The sequence below is a fragment of the Triturus cristatus genome, chromosome 3_1, assembly GCF_964204655.1.
Source record: "Triturus cristatus chromosome 3_1, aTriCri1.1, whole genome shotgun sequence".
Taxonomy (NCBI): Eukaryota; Metazoa; Chordata; class Amphibia; order Caudata; family Salamandridae; genus Triturus; species Triturus cristatus.
Window position 1 is genome coordinate 818,166,191 of NC_140583.1, and position 13,768 is coordinate 818,179,958.

At 42.4% G+C, this 13,768-nt stretch overlaps 1 protein-coding gene across 2 annotated transcripts in view; it reads right to left on the reverse strand.

The window, feature by feature from the left end:
• Positions 1-13,768, reverse strand: part of COL6A2 (collagen type VI alpha 2 chain) — an 87,214-nt gene that overhangs the window by 38,544 nt on the left and 34,902 nt on the right. For both annotated transcript variants that reach the window (XM_085645168.1, XM_085645169.1), the window contains exons 11-15: positions 12,532-12,585; positions 10,478-10,540; positions 9,151-9,213; positions 8,185-8,274; positions 6,172-6,234 (exon numbers count right to left, since the gene is read on the reverse strand). In XM_085645168.1, the coding sequence (XP_085501294.1) occupies positions 6,172-6,234; positions 8,185-8,274; positions 9,151-9,213; positions 10,478-10,540; positions 12,532-12,585 (333 nt within the window). The remainder of the gene's footprint in view (positions 1-6,171; positions 6,235-8,184; positions 8,275-9,150; positions 9,214-10,477; positions 10,541-12,531; positions 12,586-13,768) is intronic.

The following is a 13,768-nucleotide window of genomic DNA, read 5'->3' on the forward strand; positions in this document are numbered from 1 at the left end:
AATACAGTGCCATCCCTATCCCATTTTTTTTGTATGCAGGAACAGCACAAACTTCTAGATTTTCATGAAAAGGTGAATCTACTAAAATAATGTCACCTGGCTTTGCATGGAATTCTAGCGCCAAATAAAACTGACCACCAACAAGGGTCAGACGGGATATTATATGGTATTCGTACATCAGATGTGTAATTTTTGTGAAGTTACACATTTCACGTGGCTTACTCTTGGACAGTTGTCCCGGTGTTTGCATTTCTACTGGAGGTGTGCCTCGAGTACAAGTCTCATGCAAGGAAGCACCGGCTTGCCTTTACTCTGAAGCGCAATGCTTAGAATTTTGCTAAAATGCCTCTAGCAGCTTTTACAACAAGAGGTTGACTGCTGGTATTATCGATGCACAACTTTTACTGCATATGTTGCTCATTTCTTTACCATATGTGCTGTACAGCGCTGCTGTTTTTCATGAAGTGCTGCCCTTGGTTTAGTTAACCCAGGTGGGAGTGTCATAGGCTATTCTGCTCATACTCTCACCCTAACCCACTGCAAAACCCTTTTTAACATACAACCTTAATCCCTTTACCGTTCCCAATACCAACCCTAATACGCATGCCCCTTCTCACCTAACGTTTAAGGGGCCCCCACTACAGAGTGATGGGACAAGTAGGGTAATTCATGCAGTGAGAGAATCACAAGCATCAGTGGAAATTAGAATGGCACGCGTGCCCCATATATCTGATGCCAGTTGTCCCCACGGCTGTGATTATACAGGCATCCTTCTAGGGGTTGGGCCAACTATGAGGTACTCCACAACATTAGGAGAGTGCAAGTAGAAGATATATGAATGATTCCCCTGCAGGAGCATATGTTTCTATCATGTGGGCTTTCCTAAGGAGTCCAACTGTGACTTATTGTGTGGTTTAGTTTCCAGGTCTATGTCTTGAGGTAGTAATCCCACATCTCCATGACTTCTACATTATGGAAAATGCAGTATTTTATAAAGCTGTTGACCTTTTCTTTGTGATAAAAAATGCCTTGCTCTACCCCACCATTATTTTAATTTAGACTTTTAATTATGTGCCTTGCCCTTTTATTATTTTAATTACTTTTTTGTTCTTTCCTTTGCCTTCCACATCAGTTGTTTTAGTTTCTGCCAGAAGGGAGCCTTTAGCAAATACCCAGACTTTCTTTTTATGCGCCACTGCCTATTCAGCGCTCTAAGCTTGCTAACCCATCACACTTCCCTGCTCTTCCCCTTCTCTCACGTGTTACTTTACATTCATTGTGGATGTAATGTAAGGCTATCCCTTGGGGTGGTAATCCCACAGCTCCACACTTTCTCTTTTCATTGGTGATGCAGCATTTTATTAATTGTTTGCAGTTTTTCTTTTCCTTGTAATTAGGAGGTGATTTTAATTTTCTTCCTTGTGCTTTTATTATTTTAATTGTTATTTTGTTCTTTCTTTTGCCTTACACAGCAGTTTGTTTTAGTTTCGTTTAGGTACTGATTTTGACCACCAACAGGAGAGCCTTAACATGTAGAGGAGCATGTCTGACTATTCAACGTTTTGTATTTAGCTTTGCATTAGACAGACAGACAGACAGACAGGCAGACACACACACACACACACACGAATCTTCAACCCTACAGACCCAGAATCTGGTCTCACACAACATAAAAACACAAATGCAGACACAAACACACCGCCAGACTCTCACATATACGAATAGGCATACATGCATTCATAAACCCACTGCTCTTACTCCTGTTGGCGAATTTCCTATGAAATTGTTTCTTGTTACAATTACTCATTTTCACTCTCTTTTAGTTTTCCTTGATTTAAGATTCATAATAGGTTTTGGTAGTATTGGATGATAAATGGAGAGAAAAGTAGGAATGAAATATACTAAGGGCTTCAGGTGGCACATTATAAAACACAACTAAACAAATCTTTTAATAGGTAAATCAAAAAAAAGTCTCTTAGAGTACACCGCAGAACATTTATTGTCCAGTGAACCTTTTTCATTTGGCCTTGCATTTATGTCACAATGTTTGCTGCTTTTCCTGTCTCTTCCTACTCTTTCTCATTTCCCCTCAGTGTGGTGGAAGCATGGCCAGTAGCCCATGCTTTAGAAAGAAATGCTGCTGCAATCGCCCAAACCTCCATAGGGCAGGACATTTAATACCTAATTATCATCCTTCTACCATGTGTTTCTAGAGTCAGTATTTTGAACTCCCCTGTTATTTCATTCTCTTGCTCCATCTAGAGAGTGTTAAGATGATGGTGACTATATTAGGAAGTATTAAACTAATGACGGAGTGGCTGGTCCTTTAGACATCTTTTTGAGACCCATTGCTCTAGGCAACAGACCTCCTTCAGCCGTATTCTATGATCGCCTACACACGCACAAATAACAGTTATCCGTTGCTTGCAGTACTTTCTTCATATGACTGTCCATTTACCGGTAGTCAATTTCATTGTTGAATAGTGTCAGGCTTAGAGCTTTTGCTCCCTTTGTCAATATAGCCAAATACACCCTTTTGACATCTCATGCCCCAGAATGGATAATGTCCTTGGTTAGCACTTTTAAAAATTGACACAGAATAAATTAAATGTACTCTTTGGGACCGATTCACATAAGGTCTCCGTACTCATGGCAGAGGCCCTGCAGTCATGGTGGGGGGGCCTGCAGTTGTGGCAGGACCTCCGCACTGCAGTTACTCAACGCTGAGGCCCTGTGGATATTGTGGGGCCACTATCACGAGGGCGGCCCCCACCACCATGCCCCACCATGACTGCAAGGCCTCTACCACTAGTGCGGAGGCCCTTTATGAACTGGCTCCTTTGCGTTTTGTTTCTAAAGCAGACGTAGCTGGTGTTAATAGCCCGGTCAATGTGAAAGATGGCAATGGATTACAGTCATATGTGTTTCTGAACCACAGCCTCATTTAACACAGTTGCATATTCCTTCAGCAGCCAGCACCTTGGCATTCAGTATTGTGTCCAAGGATAGAACAGAAGGTTGGGGTGATGGGGTAGCCTTCATATTTTGCGATAGCTTTCAATGTAGCTCTTTTGACATGGATACCCTCAAAGGTGCAGAAAGCCTAGACTTCTGGCTTAAGGTTAGCTCCTCCAAATCCTTTGTTGGTTGTCTACTGTCTTGTCCTCCAGGCCCCGGCACCAGCTTCCTGCCCATGGTAGGGAAGGCACTTACCCCCGAAGTAGTTTGTTATGCTAATTGTACCTTTCAAGGTGACTTCAACTTCCATTTTGATGATCTAGACAATTCTGATGCCAACTCACTTTGAGATATCCTAAAAATATTAGGTCTCCCCCAACTGATACATGCTCCAAGCCACTTATGTGGCCACACCCTTGATGGTATCTGCACTAACCATCCCAGCCTGATATCCGGTGTACCCATCACCCAATCCTGGACGGATCCCTGACATGTTAAGTGGGTGTCTAGTCCCACTTAACATAATTATGATGCCTCAAAGCCTTCCTCCTCACAAAATAGACATCTTACCCTCCACTCCCCAGAAATGCGGAGAAATTAAATCTAATCCACATAGCTCATAAGTCCTCCTACAGCCCGACCCTCAAAAGGAAGTTGGTGGAAGATATCAATGCCTTCAACACCTGGGTCACTGAAGCAGTTTAGAATTTCCATTTCTCATTCATTCCAGAAATGGTCGACCAAAATACTCCCAAATCTGGCTCTTTCCAGAACTTTTAGAGCAAAAGCTCAACTGCAAACAACGTGAACGCAAATGGTGATTGACATACAGCACGGATGACCTCTACCATTTTAAAGAGGCTCAGAAAATATTCTGTAAGTTGATTAAAGGAAACAAAAAAAATCTTACCTCACCACAATAATCGAACAGGCCAATCAGGACCCCAAAGTCATTTTCAACATATCTAAAATGTTTTTGCAGCCCAAAATTCTCACCCTTCCCAGGACTTCTGTGACAGGATTTTAACCTTTTCTGAGGAAAAGATCCAAGTCATACAACAAGGTTTTGCACCCACTTCTATGACTGCCCCCTTAAATGGTTCTGCTTCTAGCCATCCCCACAATGGGACTAATACAAATCTACCTGCAGTTGAAGACATTTCCTTGATATCGTCGCGGACTCACGGCAAATGACCCTTTCTTGTAAATCAGGCTCGCCTCTTCATCCCTGTCCACCAGCAATCCTCCATGAGGTCATTGACACAGTAAATCTTCTGATTAACCACATCCTCAATTCCTTCTTAGCCACAGCCGAAGTTCCCTCTGTCAGGCCCCTGGCAGATCCCACCATCTTGTCCAGTTTCAGGACTATCTCCATGCTGCCCGTATTAGCCAAAATACTTGAGTAAAGTGTGAATCAGCAACTTAGTACCTTCTTAGAAAGCTCCAACATGCTCTATGTATGCCAATCTTGCTTTAGGCCTAGACATTCCACCGAGTCGGCCCTACTTGAGGTCTCAGATACTATTAAAATGACTCTGGGTGCTGCAACTGATTAAGTGTTGATTCTGTTAGACATCTCCGCAGCTTTCTATACTATCTCACACAACATCCTTCTCCAGCGAATCCAAGACATAGGGGTCTCTCAGAAAGCCTAAGCCTGGTGTCTCTCTAATATCATCTTATGGATGCACAACAAACATCTCAAGTGAAATTCTCTTCTCTCCTAAAACTTGGTGGCCAAACTCACCCCCCCCTTTACCTGACATGGTTAAGATAGCAAAGAATTTGGGGGTCAAATTTGCCACCAAACTCTCTTTTTATGCTCAAGCGGCAGCAGTAGCTGGGATATGCTTCAATCTGATTAAATCTCTCAAAATATGTTTTAAATTCCTCCTTCTAACCACCTGGAAAACCGTAGCATTTTCCCTAATTGCATCAAGACTAAATTACTGTAACAGCCTATATGCGGGCTGTTCAAAACAGCTAATTTACAAACTTCAGATGGTCCAACACGCAGTAGCCAGACTGGCGTTACAGCTCCCTAAATGGAGCTCAGCATCAGCTGCTTTAATAAGACTCCATTGGCTACCAATTCATAAAAGAATTCTGTTTACGATCCTGCTGCTAGTCTTTAGAGCTTTTAAGGCAACGGGCCCAAAATACCTAAATGCCAGATTCAGCCACCACAAGACCTTGAGAACATTGACATCCTCAAGAATAAATTTGCTGAAGCCTCCATCCTTTAGATTAAAAACTCGAGGTGTTAAATCTTTGATGCTGCTATGCACCAAAGCTGGGAACCAACTGCCATTGCACCTCCGATTTATAAACACGGAAGATGCATTTAAAAAATAAGACCTGGCTCTTTCAAGTCCCTGATGTACTCTGTCATACCGTCATTTAATTGATTACCCAGGTCCAAGTTTAAGGTTCGCAATTGCTACTTATAACAGCGCTAGGATGCTCATTCTGGAGTGAGAGTTCACGCTTTATAATTGTCCAGTTCATTTATTCATTACATTCATGGAATGAATGGGATTCCTGAGGTGAAAATGTTTTGCCACCGCTTAACTTCTGTTGCTCCAAGCAAACTTTTGAGTGTAGGATCTGCCTACTATCAGATGTTTAGCAGGTGGGTTCAAAGGAGAGCCAGATCCTCTTTCAACAAACTCTGTACAATGGGCTTAGCTTTTATTCATCGGCGCTCACATATTTTTAGGTTATTTCTGTGCTCTATTTTTAAATGGTTGCCTCTATGAGAATTGTAAGCAACTATACCGCAGCTTAGTAAAAGTCTGTGGCCACAGCTTATTACTGAGCAACATCCAGCCCAAGTGACCCCTTTGCAATGATTGAGTCAAGTAAGAAGTAACTGTCAGTGCCGAATCTTTACAAAGCCACATACCTCTGATGTATTTCAACTCTCAGTGAGAACAGCATACATCATAGAGGATGGGAATAATAGTTCATCATTCATACAATCTTTCAGACTTACATACTCAGCTGATTGAACCCTGACACATTATTAACACCCTTCCACACTTTCATGTGAATCTACTATGCCTCCCTAATAGCTATTGTTTCCTCTGCCCCTCCCTCACACACTTCTTGAATCCCTTACCTCACTTACCTACATCTGCCATCTGCTCTCTCGTGCGCATGTCTTCTGCCTCTCCTGCAAACACAACTTCCCAAGCCTTGCCCACTCACCTTTTCTCCTTTGCCGCCATCTACTCCTTGGCCTCCTTTTGAGCCTGGGTCACCTCGTCGGCCCTAGAAGAACAGAAGGGGATCAATACAACTTGTGTGAAAGAAAGATCCAGTGAAGGATGCAATGTAAGGGGTGCAGAAGGAACTGTAGGAGAGATAGGCACATTCCCTGATTACAACTGGACTGGATAATTCCACCCACTGCACAAACCCCTTTTTACTCAGGGATACCCAGGGATAAGAATTATACATTGTGCAAAGATTACTAGGTATCATAAAACCCTCTACTGCACAATTTTCTGTCATGTACATTCCAGGAGGTCAAACATCCTGATATACACTGGGGGATATACCTCATATACACACCGGGAATTGTGGAGTCTGGTGCAGAAAACACCAAACTCTGTGGGCCCGATTCACTTAGGTAACTTACGCTTAGTAAGGTTACTAGTGTGGATTCTCCACAATCAGGGAGAAGTCTTTGCATTTGGGGTGAAATTGCCCCTGGTGCGGAGACATAACAATTTACTACATTTAAGTTACCTTTGCGAATCAGGTCCTGTATGTTTAACACAGCCAATTATTTCCAAACCATGGGACAGTGGATTTCACCAAATGGGATTGATATATATCTCATCTCGCTCCAGGACAATCAGATGGCTTACCAAACTAAGCATTCTCTGTTGGCGTCTGGTGTAACTTAAATATCAAAGGTTAAAATTCTTAAACAGCAAGTGTATACTTACACCCTTCAGAGTGCCATAAGTGGAGTACCTTTATAATGGCAAGTAGAGGTGAACCTCTTTTGGTTTTTGCCAAGCCATCTAATATCTATGTATTTAATATTAAAGGGGCCTAACTGGGAAGGCTTAAGTAATTCACAAAATTGCTGCCAGTAGGGATAGCCCATGGAGGGCCAATATGAGGGATTTTAACTCTAATTTGTTGTAGAAATGTATCCTGCTCTGCCTGAGAATAGTCCATTAGATCTTCCTGCTTCTTGAACTTCTTGAGATGAAGACTTTCTAGCAAACAGTTTACAACATAAACAAGAGAAGATGTCCTTCTATAAGTGTCAGAGGCTAATCTGTAATCTTCCCAGAGAATTGAAAATACTGAACTTTATATGAGATTGTTTACATCCCAAGCACATTGGCGCACACATTGTACGAGATATACAGCTATTTCAGACTTTCCTTCTAAAATGCATTTTGTGGAAAAAGAAGAACTGTGAAAGGGACTTGAGTTTTGAAAAAGTTTGATCACATCTCATAAACTCCCCCAGCACAACTTTTCATTATTTTTCTACTACCAATCTTGGGTATATATGTTACAGTAAATGTTTATCTGGTGTTTCAAGATAAAGACTATGTTTAATTCTTTTAAATTCACCTTCCGTCACTGTAGGTATTTACGGAAATGACAACACAAAATCCTTAACCCTTGTCATCTCACTGTGTAATCCAGGATTTGTACACAAAAACAAATGTTACAGAAGTCTCAGTGAATGAGTTGCTTCTCACAGCCTCAAGAGATTGAGTGACAGAGTGGCTGGCCTCCTAGATGAGCTGCTGCTACTCTACTGGAAGGAAGGCGATCTTTGTCTTTATTTCCTGTGGATGCCGTCCTGCAGAAAGGTGCCTGTCTCTTCACACCCTTATGATAATACCCTGAATATATAACAATGTAATGCATCTTGCCACAATAAAAACACTTAAGCTGGAATATTCTAAATGAAGCAAGGTGAAACAGTGAGACATACACTGGAATGTTGGAGAAGAAGGTCTACAGCAGCGTTTCTTTGCCCTCTACAACTTTTATTTTGCGTAACGGGATGTTTTAACATCGCAGTGCTCTAACTTACATTCTTGTAATGTCTGTCTTGGAAAAAGGCTGGTTATTGACTGAAGAATAAATAACAGATTTTCTACATGAATCCCACCAACGTGTATTCTTGGGGTTAAAAAAAGCAACTCTTGCGCTGAATATGTGGGATACAAGCTGCAGTCTCACCACTTCTCCTTTGGGTCCAGCAGTGCCAGGAGAACCTTTGCCTCCTTTGATGCCAGGAATTCCAGGAGCTCCAGGGTTCCCCAAACCGCCCTGCAGGAAGAAAGACAGCAAGTATTAGTGAAGGAATGCGAAGCAACTTGGCATCCAATGTATCAAGAATTAGGGATAATAGAATGTCCCAGGTCTTTATGAATCAAAGATTCACCAGAAGAGAAGATCTGTCTGACAGGAAGAAGTTGGAATGTTGAAGGACTAAAACATCAATTTGAAGTCGGATAGGTTGAATGAAATAATCCCACAAAACTTGTTTTCTACTACATGCTATATTCATTATTTTACCCATTTGGACTGGCAGTGAACACACAGCATGAGGTATCATGAGTTTGAATTGACTCTCGATGGTGTTGGAGTTCGCCTTCTTCAGACTGACAGATCTTGGTCATCTTTAGAGGTGTGGACCTACTTCAGAAGAATGGGTTTTGGTATTTTTTAAATGGCTGGGTATTGCCTTCATCAAAGGTGGAGCTGTTGGTTTATCTCAGAGGACGAAATCTTAAAATTTCTCAGAGGTTTGGTCTTTTCCAGATCAGTGGGTTTTGCCTTCTTCAGAGGTAAATGGAAACGATCTTATTCAGAGGTAGCAATGTGGATTAGCTCAGGAGATGGTTTTTGCCATTTTCATGTGCTCACTGGTGTGCAAACTCCAGCCTACCAGCATCCATCGTCCTGGAAATTTTGACTAAAGTTGGTGAGCAGAGATGACCAATGGAGATTGGTTAGGTGGCACTTGAGAGGAAAGCCTAAGATACATGGTTCTGTAGAAGGAAGGCCGAGACAGTGTGACACTATGCACTAGCTATGTTGAATATGTGCTAAGCAGGCACTGCCTGGAATGTCGTTTCTTTAGTTCTATAAATTTCTGGAAGCCCCAAAGCAGGTGAGATGGCCAGACAATGCATACTTTACCTTATTTCCCTTCTCTCCTGGTGGTCCTGGAGGGCCGCCACGTCCTGGGCGACCGGGATCACCCTGAAAGAGAAATTAAAGCTTCTGAACTTGTACTGCTCCAACGAACAACATTGCCAGAATCTCTCCTGTTCCTATCAATATTGAACAAGAGCATGCTTCTTTATAACCCATTTATTGTCAGCATCTCCACTACTCCAAAAGAAACACGTGGGGAGTTTGTGCCCACAAAAAATGATGGAGACAAACATGCAGACAAAGCTATGAACAGGAAAGAGCAAGACACAGAAGGGAGTGAGTTAGCAATTTGTGAACAACAAAAGAGAGACAAAGGAGAACATTGTTGCAAAGTAAGAGAGAGATATAGAAGAGAATGAGAGGTGCATCTACAGGCTGTGAGACATAAAGGTTAGGAATCATAGAAATGTTAGAATCATAGAAATGTTAGAATGGCAGAGGCTGTGTATGTACATTTATCTGCTCACATGCAATATCAAACATGACAATATTTGATACCCACTGTAACCACTACCAAAAGGATTAGCAAATCGTATCAAAATGTAAAGTAAGGGTACAAATACTTTTAAAGAATGACAGTCACTATTTTCAAATAATTATAAATGGTATGCTTTAAGCAGCACACATGCAGGCGAGCTAACACCAACCAACCCAGAAATCGAATCCAAGCATATAAACACCTTCAAAGTTCGCATTGCTCTGCTGGATCACTACCACAGATACCCAGACTGACAAACACCAACATGAAAGGTTGGTTGTTCCTGCTCTACCATGGTGAAGTGAGAAAAGATCCTTCTTAGACTGAGTCGAACAGAACATTAACAGAAGCATAATCACATTCATAACATTTTGAAAGCATAACTCTTCAATAACCACTAGCAATGTTTTCCCACCTGGAGAATAAAGAATTACGTCCCAGGTAGAGTTATTAAGATCGTGTTTAAATGACTTTTGGGGAGCAAGTGCTACACAGATGTGTGTATGACATGCAAGCGAGATACAAAATTAAACTGATAGGGAAGCAATGACACTGTAGGAGAAGAGAAGAGAGAAAGCAAAAGGGAAATAGACAATGCAGGGGTACAGTGAGAAACAGAGCTATGAGTGTGTGCAGTGCAGGGAGATATAAACAAAAGCCTATAGAGACCAAACCAGGCAAAGAAATCCAGACTGATAAAACCATGAGAACCACAGAGAGAATAAAAGAATTTGCAAGATGGGTCAGAGTGTTCAGGAAATAGAATTTAGAGCTCTTTGGGCCCAGATGGCCGAAGCGATTCTGAGAAGATGAGGTGTGGATTGTGCATACCTTTACACCGGGGTCGCCATCTTCTCCTCTCTCTCCCACATCACCTGAATATCCCTCAGGCCCCTGGAAAAAACAAAAAGAGCTTAGTGTGTGATTTCTGGGACACAATAGTACCAAACGTGACAAGCCAAGCAGTACAGGATGACCACTACAGGGCTAAGAAGGGAAGACAAGCCTCCTGTTCTGGGGGGCTAGAGATGCTTCTAAAGGGACACCCACTGACTCTGAGTGCTGAATTCATACAAACTCTAGGGACTCTGTACATTGGGCCATTCATGGAGCCAGCCTTTAAAATGTTTGTTGGTGCTTCATACTCATCTGAATCTTAAATACTAGTGAGAGCAAGATCCATGGACGTCAGGGGTAGCAATAATGACATCAGGTACCCTTTATCCCCTGGCAACATCACAGAGTTGCCCCTTGCATCATCCTTAACTCCTGAACAGCCTTACTTTTTGCTGACGCAAAGGAGTGTGACCTCCATAAGATAAGCAGGACACGCCGAGAACTGTCTAAGTTCTGTCCCTTGCTGTTACCGTCAATACCTCTGACACCGGGGGTAACATGGCCAGTCAGGGGTAGAGCTGATACTCTGACTAAAGTCCATAGAAAATTGACAGTATAGCTTTACCAAAATCATTCATTATCCAAGGGATGCTAAGAAGGGAACACAGCCAAAATATTCCCTACAGAGGTATACCCAGGCTGCCAGCCATGCATGTATGACTGGCGTCCTGTAAAACCATCAAGAAGTGCATGGGGTCTCCATCACCTTACTATGGGCATTGGAGAGCCCTAGAAAAAATGTATTACTTATCACTCTACTATCGTTAAACAGGGGTCCGCCATACCTGCAAAGTTAGAAACATTCCATGACACCCATATGGATTCTAATCACTCCGAGAATGGCCAGAATACTTCCACCTGTGCGCATTGAAGAGCGTACGACTAAATATGGACTTCTTCCAGAGCATTCAAGCTACTGGACACCGCTAACAATAATTTATTTTCCCATTACTTCTTATTGTTGAGAGATTTTCCGTGACAGATAGTATTGTCTAGCATATGACATCTATTTGCATTACCACTATTCTACTTGTAGATATTTTTGAGGGTAGATAAAACGATTAGAACTGTCATGAGGATTTCAACGTATAGATATTACCCAGAGTTTTTTCTTAAACTGTAATCTTCCTAGAATCATTTGAGCTGGGTTTGCCTGGAGTATTTACAGGTTTGGATTGCGCCAAGATTGTTTCAAGCTGGGAGCACTGTTCAGAGTAATCTGAGCCATGAATATATCCCAGAGTATTTGGAACTAGGGGAGTTCTATGTATTTCAACCTGTGAATACAGTGAAGAGTCTATTGAGTAAATAAGTATTGTGCATGGTATTTTTACCTGTGAACATAACTCAGAACATGACCACCTGCTAATACTACCCAGAATATTCCCATGTTTGTTCACACCGCTCACATTATTTTGAGCTATGATTATTACTTTGTGTTATCGCTCTTCTGTCTACAGGTGTTGCCACAAAATGTTTGGAGCTATGAGTAGTGCACAAAGTATTGATGGCTGTGGCTGTTGTTCAAAATATATGACCTGTGGGTATCGCCCGGACTATTTCCAACAGTGCATTCTTCTTGGAGCGTTTCAAGTGATGAATACTGTCTTCAGTATTTCCACCTAGGCATCCTGCCCAGAGTATCTCACAGTATTGGTATTACATAGAATGTCTCAAGCACATGGTGGACTATGTATTCTGCTACTCTGACATGCTCCCATAGGTTCCGGGCTAGGCAGCTGCTTGCTGTGGTGAGTGGGCTGCCATGACCAAACTAGGAAAGCCCAGATGGCCCCATTCAACCTGAGGTCTCCAACAATGTGGGGCTGATTTGAAGCCCCGATGGACCCATTCTAGCTGAGGTCTCCTACAGTGTGGGGCTGGTTTTAACATTCTTGACAAGGCCGAATTTAATTTTCAGTTTGACCCTGCCTAAGCAGGAACACCAGACATTACAAAATATGGTCTTATAAAATATATTTTCTCACCTTGTTGCCTGGGTCTCCCTTACAACCAGGTGGTCCGATTCGTCCCAACTTCCCCTGAAAAGTAAAATACAGAGAAATGAGCAGAGGATAGAAACATATCAGAAAGAAAAGAAGTACTGGAGGATGAAAAGTAGGGTTCAGACACTGGACTACTGTTGTCTGCTCTACGCAGTATGCTGGGTATGTGGATAGAGATTTTATTCCTTAGGTACTCCAGGAATGCATTGGGGTAGGAGTGAGCAAATGTTCAACCTACTCAAAATTGGCCTACATTTCTCAACGTTTCTCAATTTGTCAATAAGAGTTTTAAAACTCTCAGCTCGTCTACCTCTCACAAGTTTCTGCTTGAGGATCCCACTTTGGTGGGACATCCTGGATCAGGTGATGGTCAGAGCCTGCAGTCCTCCCTCTGTCAACAGGTTTGAGATGCTGTGGAGGTCTATAGGGGACGGTGCATGGTGCGGGAAGGGTGGGATTAAGATGACTGGATCTCAGCGGATGCTGGAGCGGAGAACACCTCAGACGCAGCTCGTGGTCTAACAGCAGGCTGCCGGCCTTCGATTCCATGTAGTGGAGGCAAGTGGAAGAAGGGGATATAAGGGGGCTCAGAGCAGGGAATCTGGACGGCTCCCAAGAGGTGTCACTCCCTGCAAGGCTCTCTGTAGCAGTGGAAAAGGTTTCCTTCTGCTGCAAAGGGCCATTACAACTGCCCGCCATTTATTTAAAAAAAGCTTGTGTGAGACGAAGGGTGTGAGCCAATCCAGGATGTGTCCTCATAAACCAAGATAATGATATATTCTGCCTGGCACAGTTGCGTGAGAAACCATGTAAAAAGAAGTCCATATGATGAGAAGGATAATGACAGTTTTAGTGCTGAGTTTGGATCTGAAGTCTTTTGAGTTAACTCTTGTGTCTGATTGATCTTTATAAACTGCTGTAGCAGGGCCACTGCCAATTTTTTAGGAAGCCTGCTATAGGAAGTTGTTTCTAGGTTAGTGACAGTCCAGTGCAGAACCTTTCACAGATAGTGAAGATGTTTTTTTAAAAATAATGGGCAATAGATCATGAGGAGATGGAGATGTTAATGGTGGTGGTAGAGCGGTATGGGGTTACAGCATCTTCTGAGCCTGGAAATTTAAGAATCAGTTTTGCTTTGTTACTTGTAAGGAGTCACAGAGTGTGAAGGTCTGTGTAGCATAGGTAGAGAAGTAAAATAACTCATTACAAGTAGTCTATT